This window comes from Sander lucioperca, chromosome 7 (assembly GCF_008315115.2).
Source record: "Sander lucioperca isolate FBNREF2018 chromosome 7, SLUC_FBN_1.2, whole genome shotgun sequence".
NCBI classification, from domain to species: domain Eukaryota; kingdom Metazoa; phylum Chordata; class Actinopteri; order Perciformes; family Percidae; genus Sander; species Sander lucioperca.
In genome coordinates this window covers 18,785,131-18,803,550 of record NC_050179.1, presented here as the reverse complement: position 1 = coordinate 18,803,550, position 18,420 = coordinate 18,785,131, and the positions used below count along the sequence as shown (strand labels likewise).

Sequence of the window (18,420 nt, the reverse complement as noted above, 5' to 3'; positions counted from 1 at the left end):
AATAAAGCCAGGCCAAATGAGATATGATACACCTGAGCTCAAGTAACTCTTGTTAACTTGTTAACTCTTGTTATGATTTGATACTATAAATAAAATTGAAAAATAAATTAAATTGAAGTCATTTTCTTAATGCAAGCTCGGATTGAACCCAGATTGGGTGTGACAGTGGGCAGTGGGTTCCTCTACAAGTGTGAAAAATAGAATATCTTGATGTCTTGAGGAAATATAGTACTACAAACGCATAAGTGCAACAAGCTTAAATTCTGAAATGGGACGTGGCAAAATGAGTACTTTCAGTACTTTGATACTTTTACCCCACTCTTACAAAACTTCTCAAGCTCTGTGATGTTGGGGCCTTTAGTCACTGAACAGCAGCTTTCAAATCCTGCCACAAATGATGTTTATGTTTTCATATTATGGTGTGTACTCTGACTTGATTTCTCCACACTGCATTAAAATTGTTGTTTTGTACTTTAGTGTACTTCCAGAAGACTTCCAGGACCTTTTCCATAGCATAAAGCTGCTAATCCCAAATTCATGGTGTGGATGTTGGGGACACAGGCCTCTTAATGGCCTCCCCCACTAATGTTAAGGTGGACCTTACAGTATTCTGAATGATATTCAGTATATCAGCTTCCAGGTACAGTGTATTTGACCCTTATCATTTGTCACACCCTGATTACACATGGGTGAGTCATTATGTTGCAATTTACTTCACAAATATGATTTGGGTTATAGTAAAGGGTGTAAATATTTTTGCTATCAATACATGTGATTTATATTTGTATTTAAATATAGGTAGAAAGGTTACTTATGTTTATCAATGTACATTTTTTTTATTACATTCCCCAGTTTTTATAATAAAGCAAGTCCAGGTTAAGTTAATTCATTTTATAGGCGCTGTAAATTCACCACAGCAAGTTTTTTCCAGTAACACTTACTATCATATATTTTTCTTTGATCATGCTGGTGGATGGTTGAATTTTAGCAGAGTCCTACATTATTTGTTCAAATACATCCTGCTGTGTTGCAAACTAATTCCATGTCCTGCAGAAATGCAATGTGAACTTTCCTCTTTAATCCACAGATTACTAAATGATCCTCTATAAGGAGCTCAGGCCCTGAATAAGAAACAGTATGGCCTCTGTCTGGAAACTAGAGACTGTAGGGGACATTGTAAAGTGGACATGCAGGCCACAGTGCACAGATCCTATTACTGACTCCTTCCAAAATATTTCAAATTATGAGTTGTTTTGACAAAAATAAGATACATTAAATCTTGATATCACCATGCAGCTGGGAAAGTTCACATATCGACATGCATAAACACTATGCACCAAACGTGAAAGTAAAGTCTGGATAAGTCACATGAGGTCACAGTCTAGAAGTGGAAAACTGATCTGAAGTCTGTGATGCCAAGGTTTGAGTTTAAGGTGTTGTCGGGTTTTCTTTACTTATTACTTCGGTACATCTTAACTATTTAAAAAAAAAAACTTTATTATAAAGAATCATTTCACAAAAATGTGGCACCACATCTTTTCCATAAATATTGATGTTATTGCTAAAGGTTTCTTGGAGGTCAGTGTTACCTTTAGTGATATGCACTTGTATCATTAGACAAAGAAACCCGAGTACCAGTAATTTTCCCTTGCAGCCGTGACGCATCGTTATGAGGAAGTTGCAGCTGTTTTATGGTATGAATGACTGGATTAACCTTGTGATAAATTTTAATGCAGAAAAAGCTCACTTATCCTCGTCTGTGTGGGAAAAGGAAAGGAGTGACTGCATTACGTGTTTTGGGCTGTGAGGGAGCCCAGGCATCGTGATGTGAAACCCTTCAGTGCTGCAGCCCCATTCACTGTCCTTTAGTATTCACACCACGCACTTCACCACCACTGTCAAGATAGCCAAAATAAGATATGTGACTTCCTTTCCTTTCACATGCATACACACCGTGTTGTTGTTACTATTATATAATATATTCTTGGATTATTCTTACTAATGCATTTAACTGTAAACATCTTAATCCTGCAGCTGCCAAGGTGGAACAAATGTAATAGCAATTTCTCATATTTTATAAGATGATCATATGAATCATCATCATGAATGAATGAGTAGTTGGCAAATAAATGTAGTGCAGAATAGAATTTACCTCTGGAATAGAATAAAGTACACAAACGAGAATGGAAGATAAGATAGAACTGTATGTATCCTAAGGAAAGTTGCTGTAATACTCAAGTAAAGTAGGCTACAAGTAAGTAGTTCTTTATTGATCCCCAGAGGAGAAATTCAGGTGTTGCAGCAGCACAAGACAGAAATGAGTAAAGATAGAGAAGTACAAGTACAAAATAAAATAATAAATAAGAATTAATAAAATAAATATATAAACGGTATATACAACTAGCAAACGAGTAAAAGTAAATAAACTATTTCAGAGCAATTAAAGACAAGTTATGCGCTATACAGTCTACGGTTACGAGGTAAGGGATATGTTAAAGTGACAAGTTAAAGGGACGAGGTGAAGTGACATGTTATTATCACTTCTATTATTAGCAGCGAGTCTAGAATATATATGTAAACAGTGTACACCAGAAATACAATCTAGTATACGATGTGGTAAGACAGTATAACATATTAACATAACCATAACATAAGATATAGTATAGGTGCAATATAATAGTAGTAGGCTACTAATATAATACTACTACTATACTGTCTAGCATAGCAGTATAACATTGAATATCAATGTATGTAATATGGTATATGTGAATAGTAGTCTAGTTTAATATAGGTGTATTATTGCAAAGAATATAAATAAAGCCAACAGAGAGTGAATGAAGAGGGAGTGGTGAGAGAGTCTGAGTGTGCCAGACACTGGGAATTGTGTACATTTTACACTTTTATTTTGAAGCTAGAACTACATTTCCGGTCTCGTTCTGTGTTTCTCCGTCCATCTTTACGTCGCTCCGGTTAAACTTTCTCCTCCCTGCTTTCATTCCATCAGAGGCGCTTCATCACCGACGCTTCCGTCCACCTGTCGCTCCCTCCCTGCAGAAAACAAAAAAATGGCAAGCAGCTTCTCAAGAATCCTGTCCTCCAAACGAAAAATCCAGATCCTGTCGTTGGTGGGGGGCTCTGTAACGGCTGGATATCTACTGCACCGGGATCATGTCAGCGCTGGAGGAGTGCCTGTGCGCAGGAGCTACCCCGCCAGGTAACGGTACCCCGCCGGTGTGTGTGAAATGGCTTTAAAAACAACACCATGTATGTCATTATGTTCATTAATTAAGAAGTCCTATTTAGTTATAATGTCATGTCATCGACGTAAATTAAGCATAAGTATGTTCTACAGTAAAGAGTTAATGAAAAAAGGCGGGGTGTGAAACATCAAAGTAACCTTGTTAGCTACAGTTAACAACAATTTTACCACCCCGACCCATAGAGATGCCTTTAAGGACACTAACAAAAACAGTCACTTTAAACACCACCTTATCTGCCATTATGTCTCTTGTTCAATATAATAGGATTTTTATTGTGATTTATTAGGCTTATGAGGCTTAAATGTGTATTTTAATTGTTAATCATAGCGACCAAAATTAAGGCACAAGAGGCATAACGTCAGCCTACTAGGCTACACAAACCTGCTTCTAAAATACAGATTCAACATAGTAACATATATAGCCTTTAATGGGAAATTGTGAAGTAGTAATATAGAGCTAATTTATAGATTAAATCTGGCTCATATTTTAGACACATATAACATTGGAAAAAGCAGTTGTTTGCCTCATAATTAATTTGTGCTGTATGATGACATAGCCTGCTGAATGGGGTGTGAATATAAATAAGACTCGGAGAGGCTGGGGAGATGGTGCATACGTGTCCAACTACACGCCGCATCATAAAGCAGTGCATAGTCTATATAAATATTAACAAAACCTTATCTGCTGCTCAGATATAAAACCCTGCCCAGAGTGTTACAGAACGGTGATACACCGGTCAGACGCCAGTCACACCGAAAGAGCACATACAATGAGTCTTTACACAAAAAGTAGGTTAATATATTACTCGACAAATGTTACTATTACAAGTGAAAGTCCTGCGTTCAAAATCTTACTTAGGTAAAAATGCATAAGCAGCTTGAAGTACCACAAGTAAAAGTACTCATTATGCAAAATAGCTCCATTCAAAATTTTATTATATATTTATTATTGTATTTATATATATATATATATATACGATTTTAAATGATATATATATATATATATATGGTATATATCATTTAAAATCGTATAAGTAACTATAGCTGTCGGATAAATGTAACTAAAATAGAAATACTCAAGTAAAGTAACAACCTCTAAGCAACTACCTCAAATTTGCACTAATTGGCACAGTAGGCTACTTGAGTAAATGTAGAGTTACATTTCTCTGCTGACTGTAAAGGTGTTGACATTGGTTTGGAGATTAGTATGTGGGCTCAGCCATCGCTCTCTGTTGGTCTGAGGTCATCTCTGTTGTGTTTCAGTGGCTGGAGTAACCAAACAGTTGGTGAATAAGCAGTGCAACAGGATACCCTGTAACACAGTCTTTGATGGCTTTTTCTTATCAAGCCACAATTAACAGACATAATCGTAATCTAACATCATACCCTGAATCCTGCCAGCCGGATAGCCGCCCAACTCTTATCAATTATGAATCTTTAAAAGTTGTGTAATGTTAGAGGAAAGGTAAGGCTAACAAAAACTGTGGACTTCATGGTTTTATCAATCGTTCCTTTTGGACAAATGTGCCCAGGGACTCTGAACAGGAAGCTTGCTGGCATTATTACATCCTGCAATAAGAACAGATACCAATGCATATTGTACAATGTGCACATATTATTGGAGCATATTCAGTGGTATGATACTAATATCTGGACCCACATTTTCTGTCTGCGGCCACCCTTGTTTTCCTGGCTCTGAAAAGGTTGTATTGCACTGCCCCCATGGCTTAGGTGTTGGGACGCCGACCGTAGACTGCAGCTTTTGTTGCCTCTCTCCCTCATTCCCTGCCATCCCTCTACTGGTGCTATCTAATAAAGGCATAAAATGCCCCGAAAATGGATAATAATAAGAAAAATAGCAACATCGTAATAGCAGACAAGTTTGTGCAAGGCAAGCACTGATAACATTAACCGCCTTCTCAACTCATTGTTGTGGAGGAAAGGGGGATTTGTGCCTTTGTGTAGTAGACTAGGAAAGGTAGAATTATACCAAGCCAAGTTTCTCTGTGACAAAAATGTTGGATACCTATATTATCATCATCAGTGATGCTTGTTATTTTGTCACATGGTTCAGGGAGCAATTATTAAATACAGGTTTTGTATAATTTTAAATTTAAATAACATAGCCTTCCTTATCTTTGACAGACAGCAGGAAACAGGAACCCATGAGCTACTTAGTCTGTGCTGCTTTTGCAATTTTAGTCTCATTCCATCCAGAAAGTATTTTGTTTCAATAAAAGCCAGTCTTTAACAGCAGGTTCTTTTTGTTTCCATACTAGCTTGCCCAAAAACCTAAATAATTAATAACAGATAGAGGTGAATTAGTCATTAGCCTTGTATTAATTCAGCAGCATTATTTTATTGAAACAAAGTAAATGTAAAGGCTTTCTTCTCCATCTCCATCAAATTAATGGCACTTATGTTATGTTTGTTATCCTATATGAAGCACTGTACACTAGCTGTTCTTTCTGTCAATTTGCCATTTTTCAGTCTTGACCATGAGGCGTTGTCTTCAACATATGTCATTTAGCTTTAGTTATTATTCACAATGTCCCAGCATATCCTACATTATTATCCTCAACTATAATACAATTAGTAGACACATTTTGCAGCAGGGTGTCCCATAGACATTAGGTCACAGGTTTAAACCCCAGTTACCTGTACTGTACGTGCCATTTGGAAGTGTCCTTGAGTGAGTCACTCACTCTGCACCTGCTCCTATGGCACAGCTCCAGGGTTAACCTGTGGCCACACTGCTTTTTTTCTTAAATATCAATGCAGCATTATGTTATCTTGAATTTGTATTTGTGCAGTGCGGAGTACCCTGACTTGCGCAAACACAACAACTGCATGGCCAGTCACCTGACACCTGCCATCTATGCCAAGCTGTGTGATAAGGCCACTCCCAACGGGTACACGCTGGACCAGGCCATTCAGACAGGCGTGGACAACCCTGGGCACCCATTCATCAAGACTGTTGGTATGGTGGCAGGAGACGAGGAGTCTTACGAGGTCAGATATCATTGTACTTTTTCAAACACACAAATACACACATGCAAGCTCCTCACTTTGCAGTGGCAAGTACAACATTGACAAAGTCCACACGGCAGAAAATTACATAGTACTTCAAAGTACTGCAAATTGGTATTGGTATGACTTAAGAAATTGTCTAACCCAACTTGTTTTTACTATTAAGACAATTTCTACAGATGTGAACCCACTTTAATCATCAGAAATGATTTGGAAATGTGTCTTGTTGTAGGAAGGAGTATTACAGCACAGGAGAGGGAGAGTTTTAGGCCAGGACACCTCTTTTGGGATGTGTCAGTCTATCTATAGTGAGGGTCAAACTATATTTCCATTTTAATCTAGTACTTCCTTTAGAGGCCCCAAAAATATCTCGGACTTCTTCCTGTCAGTATGTTTTTTTTTAATCTGATATGAATCGGGAGTCACCATTCAGTGGTAGTGTTAAAGTAGTAAAGTTAAAGTGCACACTGATAATCTATTATAAAGGATATATTATATATGACATAAATGATCTGATTCTACTGGACAGTCTTGTGGTCCAGAAACACCCTTTGCCTGTTGGGATAATGTCTGATGTCACATCATATTATGTCCAGATTGTAGCACATAAATGAATTAATCCATAAATGTCCTGTATTTTTATATTCCTAAATTGTGGGTCTGTCTCAGGTATTTGCAGACCTGCTGAACCCTGTCATCAAAGAAAGGCACAATGGCTACGACCCCTGCACCATGAAGCATCCCACCGACCTGGACTCCAGCAAGGTAATACTCTCAATGACAATACAGAGCTTATTCTTTTCAGAGAACTCAAATCAGCAATGTGCAAAATATATGTAGAAATATTTCCCTACCTGCCTTTGTTTCAGATCCATTCGGGCAACTTTGACCCAAATTATGTGCTGTCGTCCAGGGTGAGAACGGGCCGCAGTATCCGTGGGCTGAGCCTGCCTCCCGCCTGCACCCGGGCAGAGCGCAGGGAGGTGGAGAGGGTGGTGGTGGAAGCCCTCGCCGGCCTGAAGGATGACCTGGCCGGGAGGTACTTCAGTCTCACCCAGATGACAGACGAGGAGCAGCAACAGCTCATTGATGTGAGTGATGCAGTGGTGCTGTATGCATACGAAGATGTTGTACATTATTGAGGTACCACTTTTGACTTGCGGTGCTAAACAGTCATTTAACAATTCCAGTTTGTTTAGATTTCAGACAGAGGTCACGTTTATTAAAGGGCCTCACAAAAATCATATATATATATATATATATATATATATATATATATATATATATATATATATATATATATATATATATATATATTATTGGGTAATCCAAACATGGCTATTTCATGCTTGCTTTGTTTTTGTAGAAACAGAATCTTTTCACAGCTTCATCACATTTAGAACTAAAATTCTAGTGAACTATAACACCAGAACAGTTTATTTTTTTATTTCATGTCCCTCAACTCTGTTGCGAACAATTGTCTAAACTTCATTCAACTTCATTTTAATACAGTAGCAGCAGTGGTTGTATATCATCTGTGGACCGTGCTAGATCACTTTTTGAATCGTAAAATACACAAAGCACCTGCAAAGTGCAAAGTGATAATGCCTAGTGTACGGATCTGATTCCCAATGAGGTTACTGATGTGAAAACATATGCACTCATGGTAAAGATGTTGAGTCTACTGTGGATGTGGTTGAAACTTGCCACAAGTTTTAGCAGAGGAAACAAAATAAGGAGTAGACAATTTTATCTTGTTATCAGAAATGGGTTTGAGTCGAGCCTGCCATGGCATTTTTCTTCTACCCACAATGAGAAAGATTGACCAGATTATTGAATTCTCAAGTCTCACACCCTCATTTTTTCTGTCTCCCTGTGACAATACTGTCCAATCCAAGTTAGCCATTGTTGGCACTTTGAGTATAAAATGTCTTTTCTCTGTATTTACAATAGGACCACTTCCTGTTTGACAAGCCTGTGTCACCCCTCCTGACATGTGCAGGCATGGCCCGTGATTGGCCAGATGCCCGTGGTATATGGTAAGTGATAAAACCTGATGATACAACTTTCTGGCCGATTGAGCAAACTTCTTTATTCAAGGCAAGACAAGACTGGGTCATATTATTTTAAATGTAATGGAAAACCTAATTGATTTGATAGAATTGATCAGTTTTGGCACTTGCTGATTGTCTGCTGACTGACTTACTGATTTCATTTATTCATGATACTTATAGAATATGTTTATATACTAAGTCAACTTGTAGGTTGGTTTTGCACCATTCATGTTCAGCCCTCCATGAGATTCTCTTTGGCATCCTCACTCTCTACATCATTTCTTTAAGGTGGTGTAAGTCATCCATATAACCATTATGTGGATATATATATATATACTGGAACAACAGTTTTTTTTTGCCAGTTTTTATCAGATGTTTGGGATTGTCATTCATTTATTTTAGGGGGTTAATTCTGGCATCTTGACAAATTAACAATCAGTTTGATTCGCTAGGATTTGTATGAACGTTTTCCTCCATTGCTGGAAACTGGCAGTAGGTCATACAAACAATCTCAAAACTGTAATCTTCCCTCTGTCCCAAATCAGGCCAATCTTTTAAATGCTTAATTACATGTCCCCTAATATTTAACTTTACAGGCATCTTACCAACTTTACAATTAATTTCTGAGTTGGCATGGTTGCTCCAGTAATATCATTTCCCCATTGCTGAGCTGTGGTGGAGGTGCATTAGCAATGCGGACAATCCTCCCTCAGCCCTGAGTTTCAGCTTGTGCCCAGGAATAGCCAAATGCAACGCATCAGCCAGACAAAATCAATCACCAGCCTCCCTCCTCTCTCCCTCTGCCAGCCGTATCAGCCTCTCCTCTCCTTAATAATTCACCTTCACTTCATCCCTCCTCATCTCTTTTTTCAGGTCCACTGGCAGCTTTCTCTTTCCCTCTCTGGCTCATTCTCCTCCTCTCTCCTTTCATTTTTTCGCTTATCATGTGTCATGCTCTACTTTCTCTCATTTTTGTTTTTCATCCCACACCCTTAAATACTTCTTTTTTTGTTTTACTCCCCCCTCATGTTCTTTTTTTCTGTCATTCAAGTATCCTGCACTACTGTATTCTCTTCTAACTCCTCTATCGCTCTCTCTTTTCCTCTCTCCAACCTGCTGTCTCCTTAACATATCCATTACCTTATTAAATCTCTAACAATATTAAGGAGGTCAGTTTGGACTAAAAGCCTTTGTAGTGACAGTGTATAGGTGCACTTTAAAAATGAAATGAAATGTCATGTGTAAAAGTTGACAATTTTCCCTGAGATTAGTGGTAGGAGGGGTCATTGATGCCAGATCCATGCTTCCCCTGGGGAGCATGGATGTGTTCAGCAAATATCAATGTACATTACAGTACTTTACTTTACAGATGTTTTAATTATAATATTTACAAGTGGAATTGTTAGCTCCACTGTGGCACTTGAGGGAAGGTCAGAGGGTGACTAAAATCGTAATGATTAATATACTGCATGCCATTAATATTTAGAGCAAAACTCATGGGAATTCGGTCAGTCGCTTTTGAAGTATCTTGCTATCTGACTCTTATCTAAGTACATGTATGTGTACTCAAGTCTCCATAGAAAATGAGATCTTAATCTCAATGGGAGGTTATGTGAGCGTTATCTGTGTACGGCAAGTGATTTGTTTTTACCTGCTAAGGGCAATAGATAAAAAGTCAGGAATGTTGTCGTTTGGATTTATACTCTGAAGACCATGAATGTCTGTACCATTCAAGCCATGTGATAGTTCTAATGTACAAACAAACCTACTGACATCACTATTCATAGAGCCCCATCGCTAGTGTGGCTAAAGATAGATAGATAGATTTTCAATAACAATGTCAGAGAAAATGCATGCCTTTCTTGTAAGCTTTTCTCTATTGCTGACAAACTGTTCATGAGTTGTGAGGTTTCCATCCGACAGATTTAACTTTACGTTATGTTTTATAAGCTGTCTACTTTCTTTTAAGTATGTCATAAATCAATACGACGGACATTACAAAGCCCTGTAAGCACAGTGAAACACTGAGAAACACAACAGTCAGTGACGTGTGGCAAAAACAAGCATTCTCCTCAGTGACTGATGTTTAATGGCCTTCTCTCTACTCACTAATGTGATATGGCTCCCTTAATAGAGAAAACCCATCACCAATCTCTACTTATTAACTTATCCTACACACTTTCTGCCAATATGCTTCCAAAATACCACTTATCTATTGATTCAGTCTGGGAAAAATTATTCAAATATTGATTTATGTATGACATACTGTATATTCGTATTTGGAATCAGTAAACATATTTGAAGTTGTTGATCATGTAAGAAATAAAGACATGGTTATAAGCTATGGATAAAAAAGGTATATCAGCTCTGTGTTCAACTGTTTACTGGTTACTGCATCGGAATAAATGACCCCTCCCTGGGTGGTGCATTGTGTCTGTCCACTGCTATCTTGATAGCAATGATGGGGCAAACACAGAGGACAAATAAGCCTTATCCACTGCGATCAGTACTCTATAACTCAAATGTAATATAACTTCTCTCTGTGCAGGCACAACAACGACAAGACATTCCTGATTTGGATCAATGAGGAGGATCACACCAGGGTCATCTCCATGGAGAAGGGAGGGAACATGAAGAGAGTCTTTGAGAGGTTCTGCAAAGGCCTCAAGGAGGTAAGGCTGTGCTTGTATACCTGTGTGGATTGTTTAAGATGTTGAGATGAGAGAGAGACTATGGCTAGGAATGACAAAGAGGAGACTGAACTTTGACGGTCTTCAGATTTTTCACTCTGATCTGGATGCACCATGTTTCCATGTCATCTCAGGATGTCATATAAACAAGGACTACAGTGAATTACCACCGACCAGTTTGATGTGCACAGAAGCACATACACTTGGGTGGTTATTTTGCAGCAGCCTTGTGTCAGTTGTGGGTGATTTAACCAAGTTACTGGATCACAGTAGACCATTGTGCACTTGGGCAGAGCATCTTTACGTTGGCAGCTGTAACGGACATATCTATCCTGCTGTCATCAGATGGCTGTAGGGGTTTCATCAGCCAAAGGGGAGGGCATTAATACAGTGTAAAAGCATCTGGTGTATGCTTGCAAAAGCAAAAAAAAACTGCTTGTATAGTCTTTGCCAGATATAGTCCATGAAAATAAAGCCCGTAGACAGACGCACAAAAACACACTGTCCAAACACGGCCGTGCAAACATAAATTATTTATCTAAGCTGTCCAAGTTTCTCATTCGAGAAAAAGGACAAGCAATGCAACATCAGGTGCTGCACTGTTGCACTGAGGGTGTGACAAAAAACAGTGCTACACGAGCATCATTTTAACTCCAACAGTATGCCAGTGTGTGTGCCAGTCCACTCCCACCAAAGTTCATTCAACAGTCCTACAAGTCAACAGCTCTCCATTCTTCACTTGTTAGCGCTGAAAAATGAAAACAGCCACTAACAATTTGAACAGTATGTACATAACCATCAAACCAAAATCATCATCACATCCATCTACCAGAGGTCAGAGATTGTATGATTGAAACACACACTCATTGTGTTGCGACTGATTCTATCTCTCTAAGGTGGAGCGTCTGATCCAGGAGAGAGGCTGGGAGTTCATGTGGAGCGAGAAGCTCGGTTACATCCTCACCTGCCCCTCCAACCTGGGCACAGGACTCAGGGCCGGGGTCCACGTCAAACTGCCCCGGCTGAGCAAGGTAACACAATAGTTGTGATAGAAAGAAACTAATTTGATACTCATGCTTGAGTAGATAATGGGGGATCTTTTGTGCCACTATTCTATTTGTGTGTCACACATTGAAAACCAAGAGTGTCTGCATGGCCTGGAAAACATCAAAGTATTGAATTATAAAAGCTGAGGCCTCAAAAAAACAAAATTATCTTGTGTTCTTAATGTGGGCTATTTAGTATTTTCGCCAGAATAAATGAGAATTGCAAAAGAAGCAGACTTAGTTCTGTTTTATTTTTTATTACATTATTTGCAGATTTTGGACCCACATGCATGTCAACTACAATATTTGTACCGTGTAGGGCTATTACAAAATGCCAAATAAGTTATTATTTTATTGCATCTGTTTTATTAAACTTTAAAAAATGATGTGCAACAGTTAAAACTGCCAAATAACATTTTCAGAGGTTTTATTGGTCATGTTCACCTGGAAATGAGCTGTTCATAAGATTATTAATTAAATGTTGGTGGTTGTGAGCTCAAAAGGTCTGAATGTAAATCAAGTAATACTTTCACATTGAGTAATATGGTGATTAAAGTGCTTTGAAAGTAGAATAACTCCTCTCCCCCTACCCCAAGGATCCCCGCCTCAATACAATCCTGAACAACCTGCGTCTGCAGAAGCGAGGGACCGGTGGTGTGGACACCGCTGCTGTGGGCGGAGTGTTCGACATCTCCAACCTGGACCGCCTGGGACTGTCTGAGGTAGGGAAACATCTGTAGAAATGCACAGAGATGGTGGCTGAGTGAAGACAAAGACGGTGAGCAATGGCGCCTTAACGCACGGGCCTCTAGGGGCCTCATGAGACATGAAAAAAGTTTAAATATAGGCTAATATCATAAATTATGATATTAGCCTATATATTTGCACCGCAACCATGAACAATATTGGGCCAGGGAAGTCACAGAGGTTTCCCGTGCATAGTCGATAATCAGCGCACTGTAGTGTATATCCCTATTTTGTAATTCTTCAAATCACAAATTGGGTAGCCGTAGCGTCGTGAGCGGGCTATGTGCTGAGGAAGGGGAAAGAGAAGGAGTGGCGCCGACAACCGGAGGAGAAGCGCTGGTTCAGTCTTTTTTAATAGAAAAGACTGAAAGACTTTTCGTGTTGCATGACTGTAGTGGGTGAACGTGTGGACACATATAAGCTAGGACTTTGCGGGACCATTGCTCAGTAAATCCTCCCCGTATAACCAAAGATTCAAAATGAATAGTTATTGCGTCACAGTGTTGTCAGTGTAGCATTTACCATGTCACCTTGGAGACAGCAACTGGACCATTGCCAAAAAAGAAATCTGTGATAACAAGTTGGATTTTGTGGAGCAAAAAATAGCAACTCAATTATGGCACAAAACGGACAGACTGTTGTTGCTAAAGCTGTTTTCCACAATTGCAAGAGGAGAGGAGTGAGAGGAAGAATAGAGGAGCGGACAGGAGAGGAAGAAGAGAGGAGTGTTCTTGTCCAGACTGTACATGTACTTTGTCTTTATGATGTACTTGTCCATGTTGTTACGCCTGACGGAGTCATACTTTACAATGGAGCTGTTCTCTATTGTTGTGAACGTGTGGTCGCTTAATTTATTCTGATTACACAAAGAGAGGAGATGGCTCTTCGCTGTTTCTGGGTGGAGTGCATTGTACTGATTAGCGCTCAATTATTTTAATTCTAATTTTCTTACTGTTCCATAACTTGAAGATGTGACTCTTTGTGATTGACTGAACATAGACTGCCCATTGCATCTGTGCAAAAATAAATCCAGGACTGTGACATAAAGAGGTTTAGGAGTTGGAAGATAAGTGGAGCATTATGGCCGTCTGACTCCAATATCCACTTCTGTTTTTTGAGAGCGTGGGCTGCTCACTGCTGTTTGGTCCTCCATCATTCAGACTGATGAGAGGAGCACTCTGAGGGTGGAGTCAACAAGTTAATAGATGGAGGAAGGGACAGCTGGAGCAAAGTGCAGGAGAACAATAAGAAGTTTCCAATCAGAGCAAAGACAGTATCCTGGATGTGCAAAACAAAAATCTTAAATTTCTGGGAAAACATAGGAAAAAAGGCTTTCAAAATGTCTGAGTTTAACTCAGTATTCAGCTTAAATTAAACTACTTAGTAAATGTGGTTCTCAAAATCACAATGTACAGCCTATCTCAGGCAACTTGGTTCCATGGTTTAGTATTGTTTGCATCAAACACATTAAAAGTATACTGTGCAGGATTTGTTCAATGGTGTTTGTGGACACACAACATTCGAAGTTGGTCCTGCTCAATGAGCCAGAGAGAAAGAGAGAGAGCAAGAAAGGCTCAATTTGGGGATGTGAACAGGCCCCCACACCCTGTGCACTCAGTTTTCAACTGGGGGGTGCAAACTCACATGGCTTTATGCTGATGCCCATAAACGTCAAATTAACAGCATAATAAGAAGAAAAAAAGAAAATACAGGTAGAGGGCAGGGTCCCTGCAGATACAGACACCGCCACACACTTCTAATGGGTCATAAGTGATGATTGAGAGGGATTACTTTTGTATGAGTCTATCCATTGTTTTTTAGGAAAATCATGCATAGTATACCTTTCAACATGTTGCATTAAATGAATAGTATCTAAATCTGGATGTGGAAAACATGTTAGTTAAAGACTTGAAAGATTTGATGTTTCTCTGTGAGTACAAAACATCCTGGGGTTCTGCCTTCCATATTCAAACTGTGCAACTATAGTTTATAAACCTTAGAGCTAACACACCAAATGTTGTTGTAAATGAGAGCTGCAGGCAAGTCTGTTTTGGAGGTAGGTTTTGCTTTTGACTATAGTTTGGAGAAGGCATTCCTTAAAAAGGTTACTGGCCTCTAGTTGAAGCTGTCTCACAGCTCAGTTAAGAGTGCAGAATGCTTGTGTTTATATTTGGTGGTGTCTGTAATGGCCACGCTTTGGTAGAGAGGGGTTTGCAGATGTTAGGTCTGAGACCACTCTGTGTCTGTAGTTACTCTAGCTCTGCTACCTGTACCCTTAATAATAAAACTAACTTTGTCTTATTTGCTGAAACTGACCATGTTCGAGTAGAACTGCATGAAGCAAGTAATTAAAAAAAAAAATCCTGCTCCTCTGGCACCACCTACAGCCTGTAGTGCGATTTACAAAAATCCACCGCTCCCTGTTCAGATGCACCAATCAGGGCCAGGGGGGTTGTCTAACTGCGTGCCAATCACTGCTCATGCACACGCATTCATTCTCCCTTGTGGGGGGAGGGGCTTAGGAGACTGCTTGGGCTTTAACAGAAAGGGGGGAGGGACTGAGAAGTTGTCGATGTTCAAATTTTTTGGCTAAGTCCTGGATCTTCGCAATCCTACCTACAGCACCTTTAATTAGAGCTAAAAGATGGTAAATAAATATAAATAATAATAATAAAAATAAATAAAATATATGAAAGATAACCTCCATGTTTTAAGACTTAAAAATACTCTGATATACTGCTTGTAATAATAATTTGTGTCCGATAGGCTAGCTGATCATTTTCTATGCAAAAATAGATAAAAGCACTAAAATGTGATGCGTCTCTCCCTCAGGTCCAGCTGGTGCAGACAGTTGTTGATGGCGTCAACTACCTAATCGAGTGTGAGAAGAGACTGGAGAAAGGCCAGGACATCAAGGTGCCGCCACCCCTTAAGTATTTCAAGTAGACACTGATCCCTGACCCCAGCCAACAAACCTCTGGGCACACACATGCACAAACCCCTTGCTCAGTGCCCATAGATATTATAAATATCTATGTCATTGCCTCATTTATTTCCACTACTTATCTAACCACCTCTCCCTGTCCCATAGTATACCTCTCTATAATATAATCTACATATATTATACGCAGCTGTCTGGCTAAACCAAACCAGAGTCCCAGCATACTGCATTGGGCTTTAGTGTGTTTCAGATGGGTTTCTATATTAAACTCAAATTTAACGGCAGCAAACATTAATCAAGGATGCACAAACTGTAGGCTGTTGTAACGTAGCAAAGATGGCCACCCGTTTGCCCGTGTCTGCATGGCCAAACAGTATCTATGGCTCTGCTCCCAAAGCCCACCAAACCTGGCTTTACCTTGCCTCGGTCCCCTCCCACCGCATGTCCTATATACTCTTCCCCTCATTCCCGTGTGTTGATTGGTCATCCCTATTATCTGGTACTTGTTTTGTCCATCCATTTGTGCTCTACTTTCCATCATGGATTGTGTGTACACAGTTTCTTTTCACCATTTTGAGTGGATTTGGATGTAGATTCACAGTGTAAGATTGAAGATACTCGTGTTCTCCAGAGGTTTGTTGACACACTGGTGTCCAAATGTAATGTTATAACACACTGGCCGGGCTTGGTTCTGTACTGTAAGCTCCTGAAGCAATATCATTCCAGCTCACCATGAAATGTTGCACTGTAATGTCTTTTATTAAAGAAATCATCTATTTAACAGCAGTTTCTCTGTCTGTCATTTGTTGATAGAGCGCTGCATTTTTTCTTCTTCTTCTACATGAGCCGGACGTCATTCTTTGGTATTGCCAGAGCATAAATCCCAAGCTTTAAGTAACCATGGTAACCAAGCTTGAGGTGCATGGTTGCGATCAGCGTGGTTGCATAGTGTCATGTGACAATGTTTAGTCAGGGTTCTTGTTTTCGCACAGAGCCAAGACTTTTCCTGACTTTATTAAACATTTTAGGCCCCTCACTTATACTGCAAAGGCAGTCTTGTCTGTGCACCAGTCAAAGCACAAGGCAGGTAATATTCTATATATTTTTTAATTTGTGACCTGTTTTTAAATGTCTTTAGTAGGAACCAGTGGTTTGGGGGCTGAGTGTCACAGACGCACTGAGAAAGTATTGAAAGATAGAACACATTGTTATTTTTATCTATTTTCATGGGATGTTGATGTAAACAAAAATATAGAATATTGCCAGGCTTATCATTTAAGCTCCATGATGAATTACTATTAAATCTAACTGTGAACATGTAGTATAGTGCAAACACCCAGTATACAACCATGGTGGGAAATGTGCGAAATTAATTGTGTGCCTTCAAGAGTGAATATGAACCCAAATATGTGTCCGTCTTTTGTTTAAAGGTGAGCGCAAAGACGTTCTCTGCAGTGCAGGGAGTATGTAACAAGTGCTTTGTCCCTTGCAGAATGAATAGATTTTTATTGTCTCCAGTGATGAAACAGGCAACAATTTCCCCAGTGTTTTGGTCTGGACGCTGACAGGACAACAAGGCGTTCAGTGTTCGGACAAGACACAGCTGAGACGTCAAGTGTTGGTGTTCTGTTTCCCTCACTTCAAGGATTTGGAGGACGGTTCTAATGTCCTGAATACATCCTCCTCCTCCCTCCCTCTCAATCGCTCACAGTACTCGGAGCATGTCACCAGCATAATGCTGCAGACTTCTCTCCTCCTCCTTGTTCCAGATATGGCTGAGGAGCAAGTGGGTTGCTGTGGCAACCACTTCACAGAGGCAATGGGGGCTTTGATTTGAGAGGGAAGGGGCTTTGTGGGGGAAACAGAAAGACAAATCTCTACAGTGCAGAAGAGTGCAGCAGAGTGCACAGCCACACACACATGAAACAGGTTCCTGAGATAAAATGGTGGTTGAACAGTGACGTCAATACTGTAACTAACAGACTTTGCGATAAAATGTTGATTAAATGATAATAAAAAAAAAGGCTTTACAGTATTAAGTGTAAGGTGTAAAGGCGATATGCTGAGATGCCTTTGGGCGTACAGATGTTTTACAAAATGCTGTGCAGTGCAATACTGTTCGCAGCTCCACATTACATGTCATGAAAACACAACTCAAGCCTCTAACCTCATTTGGTCCCTAAATGATTTCCATCTAATTCTGCCATTCCCATATCAGCTGTGAGTTTACAGTAAACGGTGGCTGGTCTGGAAGAAAGAGCTCTGGATTAGCACGGCTCGGCAGGCGGCACGGAGATGACGGGGCTTATGAGGTGTTGCTAAAAGAAACTTGTCTGTTTAGGAAGCAAGGTTTATAATAATAATGAAAGGACACACATTTTAGATGGAAACAGTGGACCTTTATTTGAAAGTCATGAGTCCGTTAGTGCATAAATAATCATGTAAACTTTTTAACCAAGCAAGAAGTACTCTGGGATTGCAGAATGTGGTTTTCTTGTTTAACAGGGCAGGCAAATAATACATACTGAATGCACAATGTATTATAAAGACTTTACTATATGATCAAATACTATATTTTTCTTGAATAACCTTATCTGATTTATCTATTTTCCTTTAGCTTATCTGCATGAGTGGAGAGCATTGTTTATTACTG

General features: G+C 39.5%; 1 protein-coding gene across 1 annotated transcript; it reads left to right on the top strand.

The window, feature by feature from the left end:
• Nucleotides 1-2,944: 2,944 nt before the first annotated feature.
• On the top strand, nt 2,945-16,548 carry ckmt1 (creatine kinase, mitochondrial 1). Its single transcript, XM_031295199.2, has 9 exons — nt 2,945-3,214; nt 6,073-6,271; nt 6,959-7,054; nt 7,159-7,380; nt 8,243-8,328; nt 10,892-11,015; nt 11,930-12,064; nt 12,676-12,801; nt 15,659-16,548. The coding sequence occupies exons 1-9, from the start codon at nt 3,066-3,068 to the stop codon at nt 15,770-15,772; spliced, it is 1,251 nt and encodes a 416-aa protein (XP_031151059.1). The 5' UTR covers nt 2,945-3,065; the 3' UTR covers nt 15,773-16,548.
• Nucleotides 16,549-18,420: the final 1,872 nt, after the last annotated feature.

Excerpts from the sequence above, each read along its gene's own strand:
- ckmt1 (XM_031295199.2), top strand. The coding sequence starts at position 3,066 with ATGGCAAGCAGCTTCTCAAGAATCCTGTCCTCCAAACGAAAAATCCAG. Across the intron at positions 3,215-6,072 it reads CGCAGGAGCTACCCCGCCAG|TGCGGAGTACCCTGACTTGC; the intron begins GTAACGGTACCC and ends GTATTTGTGCAG. Across the intron at positions 7,055-7,158 it reads CCGACCTGGACTCCAGCAAG|ATCCATTCGGGCAACTTTGA; the intron begins GTAATACTCTCA and ends CCTTTGTTTCAG.